The 18,869-nt window shown below is 49.3% G+C and overlaps 2 protein-coding genes across 5 annotated transcripts; one reads left to right on the top strand and one right to left on the bottom strand.

Annotated features, from left to right (window-relative positions):
- The first annotated feature begins 5,180 nt into the window (after positions 1–5,180).
- On the top strand, positions 5,181–18,844 carry BSCL2 (BSCL2 lipid droplet biogenesis associated, seipin). Of its 4 annotated transcripts, none has more exons than XM_049892249.1 (13): positions 5,181–5,285; positions 5,539–5,617; positions 7,427–7,609; positions 10,150–10,466; positions 11,686–11,767; positions 14,691–14,834; positions 15,793–15,927; positions 16,116–16,213; positions 17,653–17,794; positions 17,941–18,001; positions 18,169–18,252; positions 18,348–18,428; positions 18,561–18,844. In XM_049892249.1, exons 3-13 carry the CDS (start codon positions 7,556–7,558, stop codon positions 18,767–18,769), a joined length of 1,407 nt encoding a protein of 468 aa, XP_049748206.1. In that variant the 5' UTR covers positions 5,181–5,285; positions 5,539–5,617; positions 7,427–7,555; the 3' UTR covers positions 18,770–18,844. The 4 variants fall into 4 exon arrangements, with proteins under 4 accessions (XP_049748206.1, XP_049748204.1, XP_049748205.1 ...); XM_049892247.1 differs by having other exon boundaries at positions 18,555–18,844; XM_049892248.1 differs by lacking the exon at positions 5,539–5,617 and having other exon boundaries at positions 5,208–5,285; positions 18,555–18,844.
- Positions 5,656–7,067, bottom strand: GNG3 (G protein subunit gamma 3). The gene is made up of 4 exons (XM_049892258.1): positions 6,838–7,067; positions 6,333–6,432; positions 5,891–6,071; positions 5,656–5,709 (listed from the first exon to the last, which is right to left on the bottom strand). Exons 2-3 carry the CDS (start codon positions 6,429–6,431, stop codon positions 5,943–5,945), a joined length of 228 nt encoding a protein of 75 aa, XP_049748215.1. The 5' UTR covers position 6,432; positions 6,838–7,067; the 3' UTR covers positions 5,656–5,709; positions 5,891–5,942.
- Positions 18,845–18,869: the final 25 nt, after the last annotated feature.

Raw genomic sequence — 18,869 nt, 5'->3', positions numbered from 1 at the left:
GCGGGGGGAGGTGGAAACCAACAGCAAAACTGTACATTTTTTTTAAAGTTTGTTGAAAAGAATATTGTCTTATTCTATAAAACATTTCAAACCTAGTTAGGTATTTGTAATCAAAAAACATTTGCGCAGAAAGCAGCACTTAAGGCTGCCTGGCCCGCACCCCGCAGGTGGACAGGAAAGAAACTGAAAATGTCGCCCTTCTGACATTGTGAGGCAGTTGGACTGGCAACCAAGCAAGGGAGAGTAATGTGGTGGTGTGGGGAGGACGGGGAGGTAGCGTGGGGGTTTTTTTCACAGCAGAAGCAGGCAGGAGTGGGGACAGAGGGAGAGCTTGTGACGGGGCAGTGAAAATAAACGATTGGCTCATATCAATCACTCACACCAACTAACAGTTTGTATTTTCTTTACCGACCTTTCCCTTTTGGGATATCTGGTCTGGTGGGCTGGGAGGCCAAAGTGTCCCTATCTCCACTTGCAGTGCCTTTGTGTTCTGTGGCTAAGGCATAGAGACTGCCAGTTGGGTGGTTCTATTATATAGGATTCCTGGGCCAAGGAGACACGGAGGCTGTTTTGATTGCAGAGCAGAATAGCTTGTCCTTCTGTGTACCCGGTAGCGAATATCCTTCACATCAGGGGAGAGAATGGGATTGCAGCTCTCAGCCTGATGATTGTGGCCTGCCAGTCTCTAGTCTTTGTCTTCCAAGGTTGAGACAGGTGGGAGGTCTCTGAAATCATCTCTGGTGTAGTGTCTGTCCTCTTAGTGCAAGAGAAAGAACGTTTCTCAGGGTTTCAGCTCACACAGAAACGCAGCAGGATTCTTTTCACTGCAGCAGGATATGTATATAGGTGAATCCTGTGGTGTGGGCTACCAGGCCCAGGTGCTGAGAATAGCAACTATTTTATACAGTACGGAGGGCGTGTGCCCTGCTGGTTTTTTGATACGCAGGTAGAGAGTAGATGGAAGAGGGGAGGGTGGGGGGTGGGAGGCAGCTCAGTGGGGCTGCTGAAATGCGGGAAGGTGTGAGTGTGAGCGTGTGTAAATGTGTGCATGAAAGGGGGCACCGCTTCTGACTTCTTGAGACAGGATTGCTTCTGGGGTGCTTTCCCTGTGTGTCTCCCATAGAGGCCTCTAGCCAAGTTGCTGTGAGACTTCAGTTAGGATAGTTCCCTTGTGACTTTACCAACATTCTCCCAGTTCTTGACAAACAGCTTCAGGTTGCTGGGTTCAGGAATATGGGTGAGATATGGAAATGCAGTTTCAGTACTTGGCTTCAGTTTTCATTCATCTTCCTGCTTGGTGTCATGTCAGCCAAGAGCTTACTGAGCAAGCTCCACATGTTGTAAACTTCCTAGTGAGAGAAAACTCGGGGTTGTGCGACTAGAATGCTTCCCTTTCGTTCCTCACCCAGGCAGCTCTCTGTTCGAAGTTTCGTGCTGAGATTTTCTCTCCTTCTCCCCATCCCACTGTTACTGCCACGCAGCCCTTCTCTAGGCGTGCAAGTCCTCATCCTGGCCCTCTAGTCTCCCTGTCTGTTAGGACACATCCTTCTGCCCCACGATACCTCTGACCCCTCAGCTGGAATGGGGGCAGGTTGGCAGGAGATGAATTTGCTTGCTGATAATGATGTTCTTCCTCTTGGCTCCTGCTTCCTGGTGGTGCCGTCCAATGAATCTGTGTGTGGCAGTGGGTGAAGTGATGGCATCAATTTTTCTGTAACCCACTAGCTTTTTGTTATTATTAAGGGAGTATGAGAAAGCTTTGCTCATAGTGTCAGGGCAAAGAGGTAAAAACTGGAGCCCAAAGAAATTCCCCTAGGGCAAGATGATATTAGAATCAAAAATTGAGTTTCCTGAGGCTGAGGCTGCCACCCCTTTTCAGATGTTTGGTCCTCTAACAAATAGCATCTTTTTATAGGCTATGGCAAGGTGGGGCTACTAGGATCCTCCAAGGCAGGAGGATAAAGTTGAGGCCACTTTGGGTTTTGTGGGAGGTACTTGCTGTTCATTTTTGACACTAGAAAGTTTTTTGTTTTTGTTATTTTTCTCAGTTGTTTTTCTAGGTGGGTGGAGAGTGAAACTGCCACATCCTTGTTGATTCAGACCAAGAGATCACTTGCAACAACAGTAGATGTCTGGGTTTTGTTTCTGCCTGTCTTTTTATTATGGGAAAAAAATGTTTTTTGGGGGAAATGTGGATTATGGTAACAGGAGGGATCCCTAGCCTTGTTTTCCTTAGAAGACTTATTTAGTGTTTTATCAGACGTCTGTTGTAGTTGTTGTAGATGGAAAAGCTTGTGAGAAAAACACATGAAGCCTGTAAATGTCTTTGCAAAGCCTGTCAAGCATTCTTGGAAGTGGCCAGTAAAAAAGGGTTTTACCATTTTAAAAAAATGTAACTTGTGTCATTGTTTACATCTGTAACTCCTCCCCCCTCTCCCCTTCTCATTACAACATTTGGTGAAAATGTAGGCACAGTAGCTTCCAGTTTTAGAATAAATAACCATTTGGATTGAATTCACCCTCTCCTGTGGCTGCACTGACTGGGGTGGAGTGTATCACTGGGGGACTGATAGATTTTTTTTTTTTTTTTTTTAATGCTTTTTTCTCAAATTGCACTGGGTCCAGCCAAGGATGGCCTTCCTCATGCGTGGCTGCCAGTCCCTTCCTTTTCTACCTACCAGGCCTTCACTGGGGAGGTGCAGTCATGGGTTGTTAGTCTGTTTAGTGCTTGCTTATGCTAAGAGTTGGACTCATTGGAGTTGAAGGAAATAGATAATATCTCATGATCTCTGTATACTGGGCCTATACTAAAACCCACTAGATGCTTAAAATTAATCATAAGGTTCCATTTATTGAGCCAAATGAGTTTATTCATGAGTAATTAACATTTATGATGAAAAGCCCAATCATTCAACAAAAGATGTTTGGGGTTATTTTGTAGTGACTTTGGAGAATGAGAAGGTGACTAATTAAAAATGCACTATTTTCCTAGCATTGAACTGATCCTTATTGCAGTTTCTCCTAAATGCCCGAGTACTTATTAAGGCTGGGATGCCACAGGTTCATGGCATCCACTGTTCTGAAGGGGCAGCGGTATAGCTCTTGATACCACTCCAACTCCCAGTTCTGTACCTGACACAGATTCAGATCCTAGGGATTTATAGCTTTGTACTCTAAAGGCTATTCTCGATTTTGGTATAACATTTAAAATCACTCAGTATTGGAGCTAATTAAACCATTTTTATTTTTTTATGGTTATAGTTCATGTGATGTCTCTAGTGACCTCCAAGCCCCCTTTCCCTCTCAACTAGAGCTGATGAGTATGAAAATTTGAGTATGCAGAAAAATTGAGCAGAGGCTTTTAAAAAGAAATCTAGTATCACGGTAATATTTATTGAGCACATCTGGCTTTTTACCAAGTCTGAGCTGATGTGGAAATTTTCACTTACTCTTCTGGATGTTGCCCAACACTGTGATGCAGTAGGAAAAGGGAAGGTTCTTCGTCCCTGCTATGTACCATGCTGGCCTTTTAATTAAGCATGTACATACAGTACAACCCATTCATTAAAGTTTTGAGTTCCTGCTGGGTACCAGACATTGTCAAGGTTTGGAAGATTAAAACAGACCTCCTTCTTGGAGGTTTCACAAGTGCTAAGAAGGAAATGGAAACCCTGGTGGCGTGGTTAAGAGCTATGGCTGCTAACCAAAAGGTCGCCAGTTTGAAGCCACCATCTGTTCCTTGGAAACCCTATGGGACTGTTCTGCTCTCTGCCTTAGGGGCGCTATGAGTCAGAACCGACTGGTTGGCAATGGGTTTGGTTTTTGGTTTTTTTGAGAAGGTAATAAAGCAGGCTACTGTACAGAATGGAGGTAGGTCCCCACCACAAGAGGGAAGCCAAGTTACTTATGTATTTTGGATGAGGGAATTTATTGGATGATCTCCAGGACAGTTTAAAAAAAAAAAAAAAAGGGGCCCTGAAATTGCAACAGCAGCTGAAAAGCTGCTATTCCCGAAGGTGCCCCGAGTTTACTGGTTACCCATGAAGCCCATGAATACAGCCATAGGAGGCAACTCCTGGCAGAAGCCAACAATTACACACTCCTTATTCCTTTGGTTTCCTCTGGTCTGTATCATCTTTGCGTGGGGTTTGTGGTGAAGCTGGGGATGATGTGCTTGTCCCTAACACAGGTCACTCTCCTACTGCAGGGCAGCCCCCCAAATGACTCAGGCACAAAACATGAGCTGGCCAAGGCTCCATGGAAGAATGTGTCGCCGAATTTAGGGCATCTCGATGATCCATGAGTGGGCAGCCTGGGGTTCCCCTTCTCTGCCGTGGCCTGGTCCCACTTCCGCGACATTCATCCTTGGAAGGAAACGTCTTTTAAAAGGCATCCTGGGGCTCATCAGCCTCCACCCAGTTTCACAGTCCGGGAGAGATGATCTCAAGACATTACGCCTTAGTTTTGGCCCTCGGCCAGGGGGCATGCTGGACCCCTGCAAGGGGTGGTAGGCACACTAGGGGTGGGGACGTTGCTTGTGACAGATGCGGCCTAATCTGAGAGGAAAATGAAAGCATATCAAGCCCGTTCTACCAGGAAACTTAAACTGAACAATCTCAGCCTTATCCAGTTCCTGGGGAGACCAGCATATAGAGGCGACCAAGAACGGCGCCCCAAGGCGAACGGGGCTGAAAGAGGAAGGGGCCTTCCAGGTACCAGGCGGTGACCCCATACTTAGTGACCCTTTTACAGGGAGCCTCTACTTGGCAAGCTGTAGAAACCTTGATTCCCTCACAAGATCCAGCCTCCCAGCGCCTGACCCGCTGTGCTTCCGGGGATCCCCTTGCCCCAGGATCCTTCGTTATGACCTTCCTTTCTGCCTTCAGCTCGATGGGGAAGACGTCGGCGTCCAGGCTCCAGAGTAGGGTGGGAGCGGGTATGGACTTAGCGACGACAGAGGCAGCCATTTTGAGACCAAACTAGAGCACGGAAAGGACCATACTGGGAACTCTGGCTGCCTGGGGGCCGCCATTTTAAGAATGGGGACGGCGGTCTAGTCCTGTACGGTGAACGCAGGGATACGAAGGCTGCCATATTGGCACTAGTCACAGGGCAGCGGCCATCTTGGAAAAGGACCTGCCGTGGGCGCGGCCATCTTAGAAATAAAACCCGCCCTTTTCGCAGTAACCCGAGCCAAGCCCCTCCTCTCCATTACGTATTATTGCTTGGAGACCCTCCTGTCTGCGATGGCCTTCGCGAGTTCCTCCCTAAATCTACCCCATACGGTCTGTTTTCATTTTTACAGTACTTGCTTTCATACCCCTCTTGTTATGTGTGTATGAATGCTCTCCGTAGTCTGAGTGTCTGTTGTAACTTAATTCTACTTGCTCGCGCCCGCTGTCCTCCCAACGCCGCCGGTCCCTGACCTCTGACAACACCTAACCTGTTTGACTGGCCCTGTTCCCTGGGGATGGCACGCCTCCCACCTGCCGCACCCACCTCCAAATCTATTGACTGATGATCCTCTCTGCCCCCAAGAACGCTAACACAGGAGCTGGCCTCTGAGACTCTGGATGACTTTATTCTTCAAATGACTTTACCCTTCCGGTAGCTCCAGGTGAGACTGAGAGCAAGCATCCCTCTCGCCATTGTCTGAGCGGATCCGGGAGGGAAGTTGGCAGGATGCTGGCAGAGTCTGACGGGGCCCTTCTGTTGGGTTAAGCAAAGGGTGCCCCGAGTCACGGGTGCTTGGGGTCGGCCACAGGAGGCGAGGAAATGGGATCGACGGAGAGGTGAAGGAGGGCCTTGTGCTTCAGATAGCTTCACAGGGTTGGGCACGGGGTAGGGATGGGGTGCAGGGAGCCTCAGGGGGCTCAGGACAGTGACTAACCTAGGGAAAGGCCCAGGAGAGGGGAAAGGTGAAGGAGGACGGACAGGGCAGCTCAGAGGAGGGCACAGAAGAACTTCTTCTCCCGGAAGGGGTTCTCCGAAGTGGGCACGGGGGTGATGAGAGGATCCTCACAGGCATGGGCATCACAGTAAGTCATCAAGTCTGCTGCTGCCTTGGATACCTGGGGCACAGCCAGGAGGGGGTTCTTAGCCAAAACATGTCTGAAGGGTCTGCAGTCTCCTTCCCCAAATGGATTCTCTTTGGCCATTTCTAGGGCTCCTCACCCTCACCCCCAACAAAGGTGTGGGACTACTCTCCACCCATAGCCTGAGACTCCTCCCCTGGCCTCAGGGAGTCAAGGAAAGAAAGCATCTCTTATCCTCAGGTTTGGGAAACTACAGCAAGGCCTGACCAGTTTAATGGAATTGAGGGTCCCACCCACCTTTATCCGGCACAAACTGGCTTCAATCTTAAGCTGTTCCACCATCTTGCGAGCTTGCCCAATGCTCATAGTGCTGTTCACCGGGGTCTCCCCTTTCATCCTGCGGAGAGAGAGGGGCAGCTCAGAGGAAGATAAGAGGCCCTGTGCAGTTTCAGCTGAAAGCCCCTTCCATGCTCAGTCCTCACCAACCTTTCCAGGGATAGGGTCAGGTGCCCGTTATTTTGTCTCCTTTTATCCCCACCCTCCTCCAGTGATCCTTCTCATCCCTGAAGGGTGGCTGAGGAAATGAGAGGGTGGGATGAGATGCTCCCTAAATTCCCACATGGCCTGGGCCACAGATGTTAAACATACAAATCATATAAGGCCTTTCAGCTCTTCAAGTCACCTGCGTTCCCAGCTCTGAAATTCTCAAAAAGAAAGAACCCCACCCTAGTAAGGAAGTCAGATACCCCCCAACTACCCCCTTGAGCCCCAGTGGGAGAGAAGCAGGCTGCTCCCTACTGACCTGAGGTGACAGGCAGCGGCAGCCCTAGGCTGTAGGGTCAAAGCCTCCTGCCTGATGGGTGCCCCACCCTGCCGGGCGTTGCAGCTGAAAGTATCTGAGGCAGCAGCAGAAGGCCACTGAGAATGGTCAGGCCAGACAGAGGTCCGTCTAGGGCTGGTGTCAGTTTCTGCAGCTCAAGATCTGCCCTGATGGCTGGTACCTGAAGGATGAAGGATGCTAGAAGGAGCTGTTCAGATCCTGGAGCATACCAACTGCCTGGCCAGTGGGGGAGACGGCTGCCGCCAGCAGCCCCTGCGCGCACCCTCACCGTTACTCGTTACTGTCTCACTACCTACCCCTCCCCCATTGCAGGCATTCCCAAGTCCAGGCTAAAGCCTTCCGCAGAGGAGCTGGAGGGAGCGGAGGCAAAGGCCGACTCCCCCCCTCAAATGGGGTGGTCTGGGCCTGTGACAGCCCTGCAGTGGAGTGGGCCGGCTGCAGGGGACCCTGCTCATTTGAAAATCTGACATCAGCTGGGCAGTAGCCCCTCTCCCCTCCTCCCCCTACTCTGACACAGCATTTAGCACCTGAATCTTTATTTCTCTCCCAGGAACCGTCTATTCTCCATATCCAGGAAAATGTGACGAACTACAGGTATTAGCTTCGAGATCACCACTTCACGTTCTAGCCACAAGTGACTCGAGCGGAAGGTACAGGGCAAAGGAGGAACGTGAGGAAGATGTCTAACGACATGGCAGACCAGAGAGAAGAGGGAGAAGCCGGAGAAGAAGAGGTAGGTGTGCTGAGACCAGATCAAAGGATTGGACAAAGAGAAGGTGTAGGGGGACATCGTGGCGAGGGTCAGTGGGTGGTTGTGGAAATTGGTGCGCTCCCTGGGGAGGAGTGACAGGTATCGGAGTGAGGAATTTGGGACCTTTTGAACAGATTACCTCCCACACCTGCAGCGTTGTGCTTGGTGCTGCGGAGAATACAAAGATATACAAAACACCCACCTCTGAAGGATCTTATCTGGGGTGATGGGACATATAAACCCATTGCTGACGATTCGATTCAGACTCACAGCGACCCTATGGGACAAGGTAGAACCGCCCCATAGGGTTTTGAAGGCTGTGATCTTTATGCAAGCAGAGTGCCACATCTCTGCAGAGCGGCTAGTGGATTCGAACCGTAGACCTTTTCAGTTAGCAGCTGAGTGCTTAACCACTGCGCCACCAGGGCCCCTTTCGATGAGACATATACGAAATAGGAAACGCTGCCTGACAAGGCTTAGTCCAGATAATGTGCTGTGGGGGCTCCGAGGAAGATCACTCATCGTTCACACCGAGAGAGAAAATGCGGGGCTGAAATGCCACCACTTTGGTGACTAGGGGACAGCAGGCTCGCTGGCGCAATGCGCATGATGCGTAGGTTCCCGCAGACTGCAGCACTCTGGGCGAATCCGCCCCGCCTTGGACGTCTACAGGTCCGAGGAGCTGGCTGTGGGCGGTGAAACCCGGCCCGCTGGCTCCTGCCTGGCTCGGTTTCGGGGGTTAAATGGCCGGTGGGTAAGGTGTGGACAGAGCGCCGAGATTGCGACCTCGAGGGGTGCGCTGAGGGGACGCTGCTGGCTCAGAGCATGCCCTCCGTCAAATCTCGGGGCCTGGAGGGAGCCGCGTTTCCCGGTTGGTTACGGTAACCGAGGGTAACCGACGCAGGGAGGTGCCGGGGAGGGCGAGAAGCAAGAGCCCCTCAGCCCAGACCGGCCCCGCCCCTCCCCCTGCGCCGGCGCCGGCCCGCCCCTCCCCCTGCGCCGGCCCCGCCCCGCCCCTGACGTGAGGCCCCGCCCCCCAGCGCTACAAAGGCGGGCCGGCGGAAAGGGGCAGGACTTCCCCGGCAGGCGGAAGTCCCCCCGGGTGGTTGCCTTGGTAGTGCGTGAGGCCGGTAAGTCGTCCGAGCTGCTGCCCGCGGGCTGTTTCCATGGTGGCGCGGTTAGGTGGGGGCTCCCGGCTTCTCGCCCTGGCCCGCCGCCGAGTCGGAGCGGGGGCTGGCGGAGGAGTGGCCCTTGCTGCAGGAAGCCTTGCCCTGCCATGGAGCGGGAGCAGCTCGAGGTTCGGGGGCCAAGTGGACAGACGAGTCCCCCCGCGTCGGAGAGGAGAAACTCTGGAGGCGGTGGTGACTGCCCTTAGCTGATGGTTTTGAGTCCGGCTGTGCGACCATAGGCAAGCCGCGCATCCTCTCTGTGCATCCACCTCAGTGTCTTGGTTCAGTGGCGTGGCGTGGGTGTAAAAGCATTTTCTAAGAATTGTAAGGAGAGAGTTCTCTGGTAAGAAAATCAATAATATCGGCTATGAACCCAAGACTAGAACACTGGACAGAGCAATCAGATGTCAACCCGGGTAGGGAAATCGCAAAAAATAAATCAAGATTTAAAAAAATGCTCAAAACAGGGAAACAGTGATGTCATTATGTAAAAGAAGACAACACTGCAACAATAAAGAGGGACTAAGAAATGTAGTCATAGATCTTTCATATGGAGAGGAAAACAAGGCGATATAAAGAAATAAAAGTTAGGTTTAAACTTAGAAAATTAGGGGTAAATGTTAAGGTAACCACAAAGGAGACTTAACAATCCTACTCATCAAAATAAAATATAAGAAAAAAATAGTCAGCAGAAACAAAAACAACAACAAATAACAGGAAAAGACAATGTATAAAGATAAACTACTCACCACAAAAAATTAAGTGGGAAAAAGAAACTGTCAACAACACACAAAGACATCAAAATGACAGCACTAAACTCATACCTATCCATGATTACGCTGAATGTAAATGGATTAAATGCACCAATAAAGGGCAGTGGCAGAAAGGATTAAAAAAAACACAATCCGTCTACATGCTGCCTATAAGAGACACACGTTAGAGACAAACTAGGATAGAAAAAGATATATCAAGCAAACAATCAAAAAAGAACAGGAGCGGCAATATTAATTTCTAACAAAACAGACTTTAAAGTTAAGAATTACAAGGTGCTCACCTTCTGTATATTATTTATTGCTATGAATGCATATGAAGGTGGCTTGTCCCAGGATCAGTGGTTGGAGGAAGAGTTCAGCCGAGGAGCTCCTGCCCTAGGGGTGAAGGGAGCATCGCGAAGGGATAATTGGCTGAGAAACAACCATCTGAAGAAGGGCCAAGTGAAATAATGAGTTTGCTTTGCTTTGCTTTGCCTTGCTGTCTCTGGTTCCTCAAAGCCAGTTTAGCAAAACTTGTCCTTTTTGTGCCCCCCTCTCCAGGGAGAGGAGCCATTCTTTTTCCCTCTCTGTCTTTTTCCAGGAACCACCAGCTGCCTCACCCCATGGCCAGAGGTGGCGTCCAGGCGCTAGAGGAGCTAGGAACACAAGGGCTGAACCTGGGGCCAGGGCCCCTGCTGTCCCTGCCATGGTCAATGATCCACCAGTCCCTGCCTTACTGTGGGCCCAGGAGGTGGGCTACGCCTTGGCAGGCCGTGCCCGCAAGCTGCTGCTGCAGTTTGGAGTGCTCCTCTGCACCATCCTCCTCCTGCTCTGGGTGTCTGTGTTCCTATATGGATCCTTCTACTATTCCTACATGCCGACGGTCAGCCACCTCAGCCCTGTGCACTTCCACTACAGGTGAGAGGTGCTTTCTATCCAAGTAGAGGAATCTTGTGGGAGATGATTGCTGCAAGGGGCCTTTAGAGATTACTCAATTCATCCCTCTCATGTACAGATGAGGAAACCTGAGCCCTGTGCTTATGTGACTTCTTTCCTTTCACAGCCCAAGGCTGGGACAAGTTGGACTCATAGGGCTCTAGGGTCTTGGTTCTACCTCTAGTTACTACATGCTGGTAACAAATGAATAAAACCTTTCGGACTGTCGTTATGAGGGTCGGTTCTATTTAAGTTGCGTCAGGCCTCTCTCAGGCTCAGTGTAGAATTTTGAGGCTACTCAGTCCCTTGGTTCATCTCAGAACTAAACTGGCCTTTAGCAGGTATGAGGAAATCAGCAATTTACCTCAGTCATTAATCCCTCCCCACCCTCAATAGTCTGCTGCACAATGGAGATTATGGAAGCACAAGGTGACTAGGCTTATTGCCTGAGCCCGCAGATTCTCCCCATTTTATAGACTGCCAAAATCTTTCCAACCATATTTACCTTAACAGTGGTTATAGGACCATCAACAAATGCTGGTAAAGGGATTATTGTCAATGGTCCAGAGTCATTTTTTTTTCCTGTCTGAGAGTCTGTGGTCATGAGTTATATTTTCTAAGGAAGGCAAAACTTCTCAATCTTTTAGGGGGCATGTGTCATATGAAAGCTATGACCTTTCATGCCATAGAAATGTGTGTGTATATACACATATGCACACACACAAACCCCGTGTGCAGTTTTGCCTACAATTTAAGGGAATTTGTAAGCCACGTAAAGGACATCTGTAGATCCCCTTGGAGAGGAGTTTTCTCAAAAGACCAGAAATAGTGAATTAGAATCTTTGGGGGTGGGTCCCAGGACTCTACATTTTTATCAAGCGCTCTAAGTAAGTGGTTCTCTGGAAACACCACAGTTTGAAATTATTCAACAAGGAGTCCATAGATTCCCATCCAAGAATTCCTGCTCTCATGAGAGGAAAAAAACTCAAGTAACAGGAAGAAAATAAAAGGATCATTGTGGTGTCTTGAGTCTCCTGGCTCCATTCATTCTCCATCTCCCTGTAATAGAGAGAAGGGTGCCTGTTCTGGAGAAGGGATGGGGACTAGAGGGAGCCCTAGGAGGCCAAGGAGCTGTGCCAGAAGGGTAAGAGGGTAAGGCAGGTACTGTAACAGCAGAGTATCATTCCCCATTCTCATTTAGGACCGACTGTGATTCCTCCGTCTCCTCACTCTGCTCCTTCCCTGTTGCCAATGTCTCCCTGGCTAAGAGTGGACGTGATCGGGTGAGTATGGGAGCTGGAGAGAGGTTTCATTAAACCTGTAGCTTTGATGACTTGAGATAGGAGGACCTGAGAAAAATCTGGAGAGCAAGGATGAATATTAGAGACTAGGAAGAAGGTTCTTGAGGAAAGGGAGGTTGAAGAAGAAATTAAAGTATAAATGAGTTATGTCTGTTGGTCTTTCCCGGGGATGATGTTAGGAACGTTCTAGTTCTCACATTGCTGCAGGCAGGTTATAGCCACTAGATGAACTGTGCAGCGTGTTTTAAACTCAATGAATAAATCAGGTATTTCACTGAAATAGGATGGCATCCACCCAAGAGTTTTGAAAGCTTGTGTGTCAAATTATGAAACTAGTAACAAATACGTGTGACCTGTCATTACAAAGGGTACTGTGTCAGAAGACTGACCAGATGCCCTTTGTAACGAAAAGGATTCCTCAGGGATCCCTGAGAAATGCAGGATGGGAACTTACCCTTCTATACTAGACAAGCTGGTGGAGGTTCTGATAAAGGGTGACATCCCTGAACCTTGGAGGATAAGCATAATTTCTAATGACTGGAGTTTTTTTGTAGTTGTCTGCCAGCAACATAATTAGACGTAATCAGTGGTAAAACTTAAGAAGTTGTAAAAATATTTTGAAAGTTATTTTTCAAAAATGAGTACTTGGGAGGAAACTGACTTAAGGATCAAAAACACAGGATAGCAATTATGGCCACTCATGTATAGGGATGAGTAAACTATAGAGTGTGGGGCTCCCTGGGATTGGTGTTCAGACTGGCCTTATGTGGTAATACTGATAATTGGAGTGACTGTGTATCCTGTGACATCTTTCTCTTTACCACCGTGGAGCCACATACTATCAAGAAAAATCTCACCAGGATGGATGAATGGGGCGCAAATGGCAGATTTCAGGGTAGCAAAGTGGAATATCGGGCATTCCAAGACAAAGATTTCTCATTGCAGTCCTGGAACTTGGAGATTATTATAGAATGTTCTCTAAAGACATTGATCCAATGTGCTTCTTGTGATTGAAAAATAATAATAGTGATAATAATAAATGGGCTATATTGGGAGTTGTTGTTAGGTGCTGTCGAGTTGGTTCTGACTCATAGTGACCGTATACGACGGAGTAGAACTGCCCCACAGAATTTCCAAGGAGCAGCTGGTGAATTTTGAACGGTTGACCTTTTGGCTGGCAGCTGAGCTCTTTACCACTGCGCCACTAGGGCTTCATATTGGGAGAGGGGATTGGAAATACAGCCACAGTACGTCTGCACCTGGGATGGGGCATACAGTTGTGTTGCTGCCCACTGTGGAGATCATAGTGATGATACTGGGAGCCATGGAAGGGAGCCTACAACAGCCTGGGATACAAGGCTGCCAGATGAGGAAGGAAGGGAAGGATGAAGGCAGAGAGGAGATCCAGCCCACGTCCCTGAAAATTAGAGAAGGTTGAAACAGGGAATGCTTTTGGATGAATGAAGAAACATGTCTTACCTGTAACACCTTGCTAGAAGTGGAAGATGTCTTTCCTGCTATCAGGATTGATAGAAAACTATGCATTGCATAAAGTAGTAAAGTGTAATATGCAGATTCTGCATCCCAGAAGAATATGTGGAGGACTAGAGAGATCAGTGTTGGTTGGGGTGGTCCGACCTTATAGAAATGGGGAGACACAAAGTGGACCTTTTAAGGAAGGGTGAATATTGTGTGGGAATGGTGGGGAAGGGATAAACATGAACAAAGGTAGGGACTCACTCAGCAGATTCTGAAATTAGATTCCGTGGATCCCCTCAGACGAGATGGTACTTAAACAGAGCTATCTTCTTTTTTTTTTTTAATATGTAACATCTTTATTGAGATAAAATTTACATGCCGTGCAGCTCACCCATTTAAAGTGTACAATTCAGTCATTTTTAGTACAGTCATAGGGTTGTGCAGCCATCATCACAATGAATTTTAGAACATCTTATCACCCCAAAAAGAAAGCTTGTGGCCATTACCAGTCAGCCCTCATTTTCCAGCATCTTGCTCAGAGAATTACCTATTTTAATGTTTCAAAGAGTTCAGTGACACACCTGGCTTAGAATCGTCCAGCCTGCACAATCATCTGGCAGGAATTCGATAGAATCCATTTTTTCAAGAGGGAGTCCAGTCTGAAAATCAGAATCTGTCAAGAAAGGCCTTGATCAGGGGTGTTCTCTCTTTGTCCTTGTGATAAATGTTCCAAGCACTCCTGTGGCTGTGTCCAGATTTTTTAAGTGGCCCACTCTGGGCTAGGGCAGTATTTTTCAATTGCCTTTCTGGTTAAAAAACGAAAGCTTTACCATCACCCTTGTGGTTTTTACACATCACCCTGAGGGGTTCTGCTGCCATATAAGAACCAGTGGAATTAAAGGAATGGAGGAAACTAGGAGATGTTTGGTGGCAAATCTTTAACCTTCTTGAGGTTGATCCTAGTGAACAAAACCTTCTCACAGAGCCTCAGGGCTCTGCCAATAGACGGAAGCAAAATAAGGGGCCTCAATGACACAGAGATGCTCTGTAGAGATGCTGACTGCTAGAGCTGGCTAGGGAGACAGTTCTGGCACTCGGTTGATTAACGGTATAAATGAGGACAGGCTGGGCAGAGGCCTGAGTCATAGATGGCCCAGTTGGGGCCACCATGATGGTTCGCTTTTGGAAAAGGGAAATGCAACCCAGCCATTCTCAGAACGGAGCAGAGGGGCCCACAGACTACTGAAGACCTGGGAAAGGGGGATTCAGCCACCACCAGGGGGCAGCACCTTCCCGGGCTGAGCGAGATGGAGAGACCTGTTAGGCTAATCAAGGGGTCGTGATTGAGAATTGGGGTGGTGGAACAGGGACAGTGCAATCAAAAAATTTTTTTTTTTTGAAAAGAGACGGGGGTTCCTTTGGGCAGGTGCTGATGTATGGGCAACCATATCGTATTACCTTGGAACTTGAGCTCCCGGAGTCCCCTGTGAATCAGGATTTGGGCATGTTCTTAGTCACCGTTTCATGCTACACCAGAGGCGGCCGCGTCATCTCTACTTCTTCACGCTCAGTAAGTGTTCGGCGCCTGTCAGGCTGTGGAGAATGATGGCAGATGTCAGAAAACCTGTGTCGGGCCTCAGGAGAAAACATCCTTGGTCCTGAGGTCACAAATGTTTTAGGTTAGGGAAGAGGAGTCAGTCCCAAACCAACAACATTTGCCAGACAACTGCAGATATCTGATGAGCACGTCCAGCTTTAGGGGAAAGGGTAGAGCTGCTCTCTGAAAACCCGGCCTCAGAGCCAGACAGCCCTGGGCTCAAGTCCTAACTCAGACCCTATAGTCGAGGGACAGATGATTTCATCTTTTGGTTATAAAGTATTACAAAATGGGTATAATAGTAGCTGTCTCATAGCAAGAGTAGTTTGGAATCAGTGAGGAAAGGCAAAGTGCTTATTAGGACATAACCTAACCTAACCCACTGCCATCAAGTCAATTCCAACTCATAGCACCTCTGTAGGACAGAGGAGAACTGCCCCATAGGATTTCCAAGGAGCAGCTGGGGGATTCGAACTGCTGACCTTTTGGTTAGCAGCCAAGCTCTTAACCACTGTGCCACTTGGGCTCCGTGGTTTTTAATAAATGTTAGACCCTCTTCTTACGTGAATTGTCCACAGAAACACGTCATGAAGCAATTCCCGGAGTGAAGTAAAACTTCAGATGTGCACTGGGACTTAGATTCCATACTAGACTGCAGAACTGTTTTGGGGGAAGAGTAGAGCAGAGGCAGGATTGGGCTTAACCTAGGAGGTTTCTTGGAAGAGAGGTCTTTGTCGTACTAGAAGAGAGAAATGTGGTCAGATAGGGAGAGGGGTTACTCAAGCATTTGGAATGGTTGGGTCGAGATTGGGGGGGAGGGTAGGAAGGTTAAGGTAAGGGAGGAGCCTTGGTCAACCACTTGGGTGGCTGAGGTGTTGGTAGGGAATCTGGGGGCACCTGTCCCCAACCGTTCCCTCCCTGGCCCTGACAGGTGATGCTACATTACCGCTCAGACCTGCTGCAGATGCTTGACACGCTGGCCTTCTCTAGCCTCCTGCTGTTAGGCTTTGCTGAGCAGAAGCAGCTCCTGGAGGTGGAGCTCTACTCGGACTACAGAGAGAACTCGGTGAGAGGGGTGAAGGGTGACAAGGAAGCAGCCTTCACCATTAGCCAAGAATTTTGCCAGAGGAGCCTCAGGGCTCAGTTGAGGGGTGGGGGTGGGGACAGCCACAGAACCCGGCCTCAGGCTGGGCTGGTAAGAGTGACAGCGGCAGGAGCTCAGCCTGATGCTGCTGCCCACGTCACCCCCTGCAGTATGTGCCAACAACCGGAGTGGTTATTGAGATCCACAGCAAACGGGTCCAGATGTATGGCGCCTACCTCCGCATCCACGCCCATTTCACAGGGCTCAGGTGAGGAATACTGAGGTGGACTGTCATCGAGCTGCCTGCACGTGAAGAGGGCGGGGTAACAGGTTTTACTGAACCGAGTCAGGTTTTACACAGAGCAGAGGTTCTCCACTCTGGCCCTGCTATCGCCACTGACCGTTCTGACTGGGGTCACGATAGCTGGTCCCAGATAGAATGGGAGAAAAATATAGAACCGAACTCATTCTTACTGGGAAAAAAAAAAAAAAAGACAAACTGGAACAGTAGAGAACAGAGGAGTCCCTAAGACTATCACTCTGAGACACTCTTTAAACCTAGAACCGAGCCTATCCCGAGATCAGCTTTTAGTGAAATAGCAGAGTGGTATACAAAATAACGGCTATTACACATTAGATTGGTGCCCTACTTAAAAACCAATCAGTACGAGACCAAGAAATCAGTAATTACTCAAAGATGAGAAATTAAGGAGACAAGGAAACTGGAGTACCGGGGAGGGAACAAACTGAACATAATTAGAGAGAATGCTGACATGTTGTGATAAGTGTAACTAGTGTCATTGAACAACTTGCGTGGAAATTGACAAATGGGAACCTAAAGTGCTGTGTAAACTTTCACACACACACACAAAAAATACCGATGCATGGATAGACTGGGAAAAAAATGTAGAATAAAACTCAAATTCTAAAAAGGCCAAATTTATTGGACTGGTAGAGACTAGCGGAACCTCTGAGACTACTGCCCTGGGTTACCCTTTAAACTTGGAACTCAGATCACTCCTGGGGGTCAGCTATCAGCCAAAAGACAGAGCAGCTCATAAATAATATCACCCATGAGTACTGTACTCCTGTAAACAATCATCTAAATGAAGTCTAACCATCAACATTTACCCTAGACCTAAGATGAGAAGGTAAGGGTTACAAGGAAGCTAAATTAATGGAAACAGAACAACCAGAATGGAAATAATGAGAATGCTAGCAAATTGTGAAAAGTGTAACCAACGTCACGGAATAATGTGTATAGAAATTGTCAAATGAGAACCTAATTTGCTATGTAAATTTTCTGCACAATCACAATTAAAAAAAAAAAAAACTGATGCCTGGGCACCACCCAAGGCCAGCTGAACCAGAATCTGTCCCCAGGGGATGCTATGTGTAGCCAGAGATGAAAACCACTGTCTTGAACCATCGGATCACCAGGAGTTAGGGTGACTTGATGCACTGCTGCAGTTGAGGCCCTTGGCAGTGGCCCTGCAATGCTGAAACCGCCCACGGGTCCTTGGTTTAATTAGGACCTCATGTAGCCCAGCAGCTCCACATCTGGGCTCTGGGAACTGGGTGGAAGGCAGGGAGGTAGAGCCTAGCTTTTGTCAGACTCACTTGAATTGCACTGTAAATTATTTCTGGGAAAGGAGGGGGCTGCTGCTTTCCAGTAACTGCCACTCCCCTCTTCTGCTTCTGGCTCAGGTACCTGCTGTACAACTTCCCGATGACCTGTGCCTTCATCGGCGTCGCCAGCAACTTCACCTTCCTCAGCGTCATTGTGCTCTTCAGCTACATGCAGTGGGTGTGGGGGGGCATCTGGCCCCGACACCGCCTCTCTTTGCAGGTCGCAAGGGGCAGGGACCCCTTTCCTTCCCCTGTTGTGACCCTTCTTTGTGAAGTGGGCAGGGCCATGTTGGGGGTTGGGGGATGACGACTCTGCTCACTGGGAGGGAAGTCAGCCCTCACTGCTCAGTAGTTTCTCCTCCACAGGTTAACATCCGGAAAAGAGACAATCCCGGAAAGGAACGAAAGATCTCCGCCCGTCAGCCAGGTAAAGGTGATGGTGGGGGGAGATGGGCTAGGCTGGGTGAGGGGCAGGTGCTCACTCAGGATGAGGCTTCAAGCTCACATACGGAGCTGAGGGTCAAAGGAAGGGCTGGAGGAGGTGAAGTTGGCACTGCCACCCTAGCCCTACCCTGTCCTCTGCCCCCTTCGGAGGTGCGGGGCTCCAAGGCCGGGAGGAGCTAACTCAGTCAGATGTTCCAGAGGGTGGTGAGAGCGCCGAGGACCCCTCAGGCACAGGTATGGTGGTGCCCCAAGTTCCTTCTGTCCTACTCCTTAGCTCTCCCCTTCAGCCTTTTCCGGGTCTGACCTCTGCAATCCCCTTTCGGCTGCAGAGGGTCAGCTGTCCGAGGAGGAGAAGCCAGAGCAGCAGCCTCCTCGTGGAGAGGAAGAGCCGGAGCCTGAGACCAGTGATGGTGAGGGGCACCCTGAACTTCTACCTGGGTGCAGTGAGAAAGAGACCGAACCCCAGAGGAAGCAACACTGGGCTTCAGGTTATCTAAGTTCCTGTTGGGGGGTTTCTTTTTCCCTCCTTGTCCAAGGTTCAGGCTCCTGGGAAGATGCAGCTCTGCTGATGGAGGCTAACCTGCCTGCTTCTGCACCTGTGCCTGCCCCTGCCTCTGAGCCTGCCCCTGCCTCTGAGCCTGTCCCTGCCTCTGAGCCTGCCCCTGCCTCTGTCTGTGCCCCGGAGACTCTGGGCAGCTCGGAGCCCTCTGTGGGTGCTCTCCGCCAGCGCTCCACCTGCTCTAGCTCCTGAAGAGGGCAGATTCCTTACCTTCCAGCACTTTTCCCAACCCATTTTCCCCCAATAAACTATTTTTGTGCCAGCTGCTTCCTTGACTCTGAAATGAATTCAG

This window comes from Elephas maximus, chromosome 7, assembly GCF_024166365.1.
Source record: "Elephas maximus indicus isolate mEleMax1 chromosome 7, mEleMax1 primary haplotype, whole genome shotgun sequence".
NCBI lineage: Eukaryota > Metazoa > Chordata > Mammalia > Proboscidea > Elephantidae > Elephas > Elephas maximus.
Note: the sequence above shows the minus strand (reverse complement) of the source record. Positions and strands in the feature narration are given on the sequence as shown.

What these genes read in the sequence shown, in the direction of transcription:
- BSCL2 (XM_049892247.1), top strand. Translation starts at nt 7,556, where the DNA reads ATGTCTAACGACATGGCAGACCAGAGAGAAGAGGGAGAAGCCGGAGAA. An exon ending in CTAAGAGTGGACGTGATCGG is followed by an intron (nt 11,768 to 14,690) that starts GTGAGTATGGGA and finishes TCCTTTGGGCAG; the next exon opens with GTGCTGATGTATGGGCAACC. An exon ending in CGAGGACCCCTCAGGCACAG is followed by an intron (nt 18,253 to 18,347) that starts GTATGGTGGTGC and finishes TTTCGGCTGCAG; the next exon opens with AGGGTCAGCTGTCCGAGGAG.
- GNG3 (XM_049892258.1), bottom strand. Translation starts at nt 6,431, where the DNA reads ATGAAAGGGGAGACCCCGGTGAACAGCACTATGAGCATTGGGCAAGCT. An exon ending in CCAGTTTGTGCCGGATAAAG is followed by an intron (nt 6,072 to 6,332) that starts GTGGGTGGGACC and finishes GCTGTGCCCCAG; the next exon opens with GTATCCAAGGCAGCAGCAGA.